The sequence below is a fragment of the Tinamus guttatus genome, unplaced genomic scaffold (genome assembly GCF_059628265.1).
Source record: "Tinamus guttatus ecotype Peru unplaced genomic scaffold, ASM5962826v1 Tinamus_guttatus_pri_ptg000067l, whole genome shotgun sequence".
NCBI classification, from domain to species: domain Eukaryota; kingdom Metazoa; phylum Chordata; class Aves; order Tinamiformes; family Tinamidae; genus Tinamus; species Tinamus guttatus.
Genome location: NW_028288601.1, coordinates 2,954,852 through 2,961,969, shown reverse-complemented (window position 1 = coordinate 2,961,969; position 7,118 = coordinate 2,954,852). Strand labels below are relative to the sequence as shown.

Below are 7,118 nucleotides of genomic sequence, written 5' to 3'. Positions count from 1 at the left end.
TCCTGCCTTCTCCTCCTTATTGCTCTTCTTTATTTTTGGCAGTGAATTAATTTTATTTTCTCCCCTTCCCCCCACTTTCCCGGTCAGTGTTTTCTGTTTATTGCCTCCCTTTGCTGTGTTCGAGAACCATTTTTGCGTTTCTTATGAAGTTTTAGTTGTGTTCAGTTTTAACCTAGCCACATTCTAGGTCCTCCTATGAAAGCAATATATGAGGTCTGTAAGAAAGTGATCATATAGGAATTGTATCTTCACTTTCTTTTTATTTTTGTATGACATTAGAATGCGTTGTCATAAGTATTTTTGGTAGAATAAATTCTTGTTTGCTACAAGGAGCTTTCTCTTTTTTCTTTCTCTCTTTCTCTTTCCCTTCTCTCCTTTCAAGATGGTAACATCACGGGTATTTCTTCCCCCTCTCTTCCATTATTAATTTACTAATAACCCAAATCCAACATTCTCACTCTGATCTCTCTGCTTTTTGGCAATTTAGTATATTTATTAGAGAGGGAAAAAAAGCACGTTCGAATTATTTATTGCAAAGCTGCTCACAAGAAAGAAAACAAACTAAAACCATTCACAACCTAGATGACTACTTCTTCCTTTAATGTGTAAATGTAGCATGTTATCTCTGTGTCGATACAAAGCGTGGATATTCTGAACTCCAAGGAAAGCAAAAACGTGCGTTTTTTTTTGTAGTTGTTGCAAACAAACATTACCTAGAGTCAGTAGGAAAAGTGCTTCCTGCAGATACTAGCTTGTTACATACACGAAGGGCTCTTTTAGAAAAAAAACCGAAACAAAATTATCCACCATTTTAAAGTATTTTTCAGGAAGCGTGTCTTAAAAAAATATAAAAGCTCACAGAGAACGCTTTTGGTTATTGCTAACGTGCTGAGCGGTCCAAGAAAAGAGCCGTAAAGGAGAGGGGGAAAAAGTTATTGAATTAAAAATATAAACGTGGCATTATAAAAAAAATGGGGAGAAGCGCGGCTTCCCCTTGATTCTTTTGAGGGCTAGTGCGGGGACAGAGCGCAGGGTATTTTCTCTCTCACGCCGATTGCATTAGAGATAACGAAAAGGGGGGACTCTTACTTTCCGAGAGAAAATTTCCTCAGGGCTCGCCATCTCTTTGCTTGAGATGAGCATGAAAAACGAAGAAGAGCATTGAAAAAAAAATAAAAAATAAATAAAACATAAAATCCGCATGAAATCCTGCACGGGGGCCGAGCGGCGCTGCCGCAGCGCGGTGCGCAGGGCGAGCCGCGTCTGGGGGCTAACGCCGAGCAACAGATGCGAGCCGGGGGCGAGCAGGCCCCAGGGGTGGCCTGTTCCCCTGCGAGTGACTGAGTGTGAGCGTGAGTGAGTGTGAGCACACGAGAGGCAGCCCGTGCGAGGAGAGTGCGCTGCCTCCCGCCTCTGCAACGCGCTGTGGCGCTCGGCTGCGTGGGTTATAGCTGGAAGGGCTGAACGCAATTCTTCCGAAAGCCATAAATCACACTCTTTCTATGAATGAGAATGTCATCAAAGAGATCAATTGCAGGAACACATGCACAAATAAAAATCCTCTTACGTATTTGCCAGGGCTGGGGATCCCCGTCTAAAACCATTAAGTGAGAAGGCGTTTAGTCATAATTCATTTTTATTGCTCTTTTAAAACAACAGCTTGGCTGAGCCGCGGACGCGGCGAAACCTCGGCCCTGCTTCTTGTCCTGTTCCCCGCTCCAGCTTCGGCTCCACAGAAAGTGAGCGTCCGCGCCGCTATTTTAACTCCTGGGGCCCTGGCTTAAATTTAAGGGCAATGTGTGCGGAGGGCTTGGGGTTGCTTTTGTGCCCACCTATCTGGTTACTGGCAAAGATTAAAAAGGAGAAGGGAAAAAAAGAAAAAAAAAAAAGGAAAAAAAGGCACTACGAGATTTAAACTTTCTCCGTTTTTTTTTTTTTTTCCCACACTCGATTTAAGCAAATCGGGCGATTCAGCAATCGCCTAAGCCTCTCCCTGTGAGCCCTGGGGCCATAGTGGGGGGATCTGGGGATGGGTGGTGCGACATCTCCCACGAAAAAAAAGCCTTGTGTGCCGGAATTGCCCCCCCGGCTCTCGGAAAACAGGACAGGAAACGGTGTTTTCTGCCCCTCGGCCCGGAGGGAGCGGCGAGGGAGCTCGGCGGGGAGCGGGGGGGGGGGGGGGGGGGCTCCTTTTTAAGTTGTCCCCACGCACAGTGTTGGCAGCAAAAATCCAAAGCACTGCGAGAGAGACAATGTGACAAAAGGGACGGATCTCTGCTGAACAATGGCAAGAGGAAAAAAAATGGAGAGAGAGGGAAAAAGGGGGATTCCGGGATGCAGGAGGCTGTAAGAGAGGTGTTGTAATGTGGCGAGATTTACACGCAAACCAGATCTATTTATAGTAAAATATACAATTTTCTTGGCCAGCTGTTGTAAAAGAAAATAATAAAAAACTCCTGAAAAGATGCCAATTCTTTTATTAGTAAACAGTCCCAGCAGCTCGCTTTTCCCCCTCTGCCTTATGCAGTATTTATCACAACTGTTTTACAAGAATGAAATAAATCTGTTTACATCCGTAGCTACGGCCAAAAATGATGCAGTGTAATTCCATAAATGCCTCTGGAGTGTTGCTGCTACTCCTCCCCGCCACGTCCCCACTGGAGTTTAAGGAGATGAACCTTTCCGGAGAGCTCTTACCCATTTGTGCCTGCGCAGGAAGGGAAAGCCAACAGAAATACTACTGGCATATGGATAAACAATCCTTCGGTTTTTGCTGGCCGCGGAGAGGCCTTGGAGATGGAATGGGATAAGGGCTGACCTAAGAGCGGTAGGAGAGTCTTGCACCCAGGAGAGGATGTTGTAGTGTAGCTGGGAGGAGCTTGTGTGTGTGTGTATGTGTGAGCAAGGAGAGGTGACAGGGTAGAAAGGAGCCTTTGGGGCTTCAGAAGAGAAGCAGCGATGTAGCAGGAGAACGCAGCGATGTGCAGTCCGGCTGGAAATGCACCTGCAGAAATACAGAAGGCAACTGGCTCCTTGTGGGGTTGCTGCTGCTGCTCGAGGGGATATTGGTTTCTCTGCCTCCCCCCGCCCCCACATTAACATTTCGCAGGACACCCCTTTGAAGGGTGCTGAAATCGGCGTGCTGGTGACGTACCCGCTCCCCAGATGGATGGATGTCCTGGGACGGATGGATGCCCCGTCTATACCTCCCCTTTCTTTTTTTTTTCCGCATACGTAAAGCGAATATGAGGTGGCAACCCAATCCCTAGCCACCCTCCCTCCTCCTTTTCTATCCATAGGCTCTCTCTCACACTTTTATTTATTTATTTATTTACTTATTTATTTATTTATTTATTTATTAACAGGGAGGGGAGGAGAGAGAAGTTTGAGTCGATGCTCTTTCGGTTCCCAAGGGTCCCGGTGCCGCCTCTGCCATTGGCCATCTGCCACCGCCGCCACCGCCAGTCCGGGCGGCGGAGCGGGGACAAAGGGACCGGCGCGGCGGGCGCTTCGCCTCCCTGCCGCTCCGCAGCCCCGTCCCGAGCTGCCGGGCCGCGACCTGAGCCCCCTGCGCAGCCAAATCCCCCGCCCGGGCCTAGGGGCGGCAGCAGACGGGGCCGCGGCTCCGCCACAGTGGCCAGCATCGCTCATACCCTGTCCCCGGTTCCTCCTCCTCTAGCGCGGCCGCGGGAGAGCGGCGGAGGTGCGGGGGGAGAGGGGAGCCGGGCCGGGGGCACAATGGCCGCCAGTCCTCGAAGCGCCTCATTTCCATGCTAATGCCCGCCGTGATGCGGCTGGACAAACCCCTTTAACTCTTGGCGTCGCGCTGGGCTCCGCGGCCGGGCAGCAGCAGCAGCGGGAGTCCCCCGTCCCTGTCCCCATCCCCGTCCCCATCCCTGTTCCGTCCCCGTCCCGTCCTCACGGCCAGGGCTGATGCTTTCCGCGCCTGCCCCAGCCTCCCCCGTGCCGCGGGTCCGGCCGCCCCTCCACCCCTCCCCGCAGGGGATTTGGGATAGGGGGGTGGGCTCGGGGGTGCGGATGGGCGGCCTGACAGCAGGGGTGCCGCCGGGGCCGCTGCGGCATCACTCACCCGGGCGGGCACGGCCGGTGGGCTCCGCGGCGCGGGCGCTGCGCTCCCCGCTGCCTTGCGCGGGGGCGGGCGGCCCCCGGGGCGGCCCCGCGCCGCTCCGCGCCGCGCCGTCGGAGCGCTCCGCGTTTAAATGCCCCCGGCGCGGCGACGTGCGCGCCGCAGGAGCCGGGGAAGCCCCGCGGGCGGCTCAGCCATTGGCTGCCGCCCCCCACGTGCCCCGGCGCTCGCTGCACCTTCGTGTCATTTTTCCTGCCGGCCCCATGGAGGAAGTGGGAAAGTTGGCGCGGCCCCGGCGGGCGCTGCGGAGCCGCTGAGGGCGGCATGAGCTCCTTCCTCGAGTACCCGGTGCTGGGCGGCGAGGCGGGGGGCTGCGCTGCCCGCGCCTACCCCGCCGACCACGGGATTACAACTTTCCAGCCGTGCGCCGTGGGCGCGGGCGGCTGCGGCGGCGAGGAGCGCTTCGTCGTGGGCCGCGCCGTGCCCGTGAGCCCCCACCGCCACCACCACCCCGCGGGCCACCAGCCCGCCGCCTACCAGCCCCACGGCGCCCTGGGGGTCTCCTACTCGCACGGCGGCTGCGGCCCGACGTACGGCGGCGCTCAGGGCTTCGGCGCGCCCTACAGCCCCTACCCGTTGGGGCAGGACGCGGAGCTCGGTGCTGGTTTCCCCCCCTGCGCGCCCGCGGTTTATTCGGGGAGCCTCCCGGCCGCGGCCGCGCAGCACCCGCACCAGGGCTACGCGGGGGGGCCCGCGCCCTACGTGCACCCCCCGTACGGGCAGGAGCAGCAGAGCCTGCCGCTGGGCACCTACAACCACGGCCTGTCCCCGCTGCACGCGGGACAGCAGGAGAGCGCGCGCCCCCCCCTCCGCGGAGAGCTCGCCGCCCGCGCAGACCTTCGACTGGATGAAAGTCAAGAGGAACCCACCCAAAACAGGTGAGTGCCGCAAGGGCCCGGGAAGCAGCTAGGGGGGCAGCTCGTTTCTCTCTCTGCCTTCGGGGCAGCCCGGGCGAGGCAGGTGTCCCCTGCGCTGGCTTTGCAGGTAAAGCTTTGCGCCTGCCGCCCGGGCGCCCCACTCGCGGTGAGCGCCGCTTGTGCCTGTCCCCCTCCCGCGCTCGTATTTCTTGCGATTCATAAACCACTTATCAAGTTTCTTTTGACACTGGAGGCTGACTCTGGTTTAGCACCTCGCACTCCATCACTCACTGCCGGCGCTTCCCTCTTATCCCGAGAAGTTCTTGCTCCCTATCGCTTAGTTGGTGTGGACATATTGATTACGTCGCCTATAAATCACTTGCGCTTACTTAACGCTGCCTGTCCCCCCTTGCAGGCAAGGCTGGCGAGTACGGCTTCGTGGGGCAGCCCAACACGGTCAGGACGAATTTCACCACCAAGCAGCTCACGGAACTGGAGAAGGAGTTTCACTTCAACAAGTACCTGACCAGGGCCAGGAGAGTGGAGATCGCAGCCTCCCTGCAACTCAACGAGACACAGGTCAAGATCTGGTTCCAGAACCGAAGGATGAAGCAGAAGAAGAGAGAGAAGGAGGGGCTGCTTCCCATCTCCCCAGCCACCCCCACGGGCTGCGAGGAGAAAGCGGAGGAGTCCTCAGAGAAGTCTTGCTCGTCGCCCTGTTCGGCCTCTCCAGCCTCCTCTACCTCGGACACTCTCGCTACCTCAAACTGAGACGGGTCGGAGCGCTCCCCTCCCTAGTTCGGCTTGGAGCCCCAGCTCCCAGGTCACCTCCCTTCCGTAGCTCGAACCGATTTAACTCTGTTCTGTGTGTGTGTGTTGGCTGGTTGTTCTCTCCCAGAGCCCCGGTGCCCCCAAAGGGCCTCGGGCCTGGGTGCCACGAGGACTCTTCTCTCTGCCCCCCATTTGCCAGAGGGGATGCGCTGGTCCCCCCTTAAGGGTCTCCCTCCTCCGTGGCGAGGACGTTTCTTTGCGTTTCCCCCTAGCGAAAGACAGGCTGTCTAGGGTACATAACCTCCTGAAGAGATGCACTATTGGAAGTGTTTACACGACGTATAGGACTTTCACCCTTTAATTTAATGTGTCCTTTGTCCGCGTCTATGAGTTTGTTGCTTGTAAATACTTTGTCCGAGAGATTTATCTTTTTACAGATTTTTTCTAGAAATGACGTTTAGATTATCAGGTGAAGCAGGGTGGGTGCATTCGCGAAACTGGCTCCAATTTTATATTGGGAAGACAGACGACCGCATCAAGGCAAATGAGTCAAGCTCAAGCAGATACCTCAAAGAGTAGCGCTATGTCTTTCAAATGTGACAAACAAGGCTTCAATTGCACTAGGTTTTGTAAACCTTATCCGGTGTGCTTTACCCCCCCACCTCCCGCCAGGCTGAGTTATATATTACTGTCCCCAAGACCTCCTCTCGTCCTATTTTCATATTAACTCCCCTTAAAAAAATCTCGATGTCTTTTCAACCTAATCGTAAACGGGACGACTGGCCAAATGAATGTATATTTTATGTGATTCGTGTCTGGAAGTTTGCATGCTGCACAGTGCTTTGCTGTCCTCCAGCTACATCGAGTACCATCGGTTGTAGTGTGGGAGCTCCCTCCTTTTCTGTACAATCAACAGAGGCTCTATGGTTCCGGGACTGAAGGAATCCTGAGCACGATTTACGGGTCCTTATAATGTCTGTAATAAATATATTCAGCTTTCAGGTATCCCTTGTTTGCCTATCTTGGCGTGACGTCACCTCGAGTCACCAGCTCTGCTCAGCAGTTTGGTTTTCATTAGTTTCTTCTGATGGGATATTTCTAAAGGAGAAAGGAGGCAACAACCTCCCAGCATTAACCCACATTTTTATTTTATTTTATTTTATTTTATTTTATTTTATTTTATTTTATTTTATTTTATTTTATTTCATTTCATTTCATTTCATTTCATTTCATTTCATTTCATTTCATTTCATTCTGGACTCTGAGCTGGGAATGTCCAGTCTGGTTCCATAACACACACTTCCTCCCTTTTCTAATGCTCGAATCCTATTATTTTTTTTTTT

At 54.0% G+C, this 7,118-nt stretch overlaps 1 protein-coding gene across 1 annotated transcript; it reads left to right on the top strand.

The window, feature by feature from the left end:
* Positions 1–4,411: 4,411 nt before the first annotated feature.
* HOXA1 (homeobox A1) lies at positions 4,412–5,775 on the top strand. Its single transcript, XM_010217998.2, is given in 3 exon segments — positions 4,412–4,948; positions 4,950–5,025; positions 5,420–5,775. Coding segments are annotated over 3 exon segments (969 nt in total).
* Positions 5,776–7,118: the final 1,343 nt, after the last annotated feature.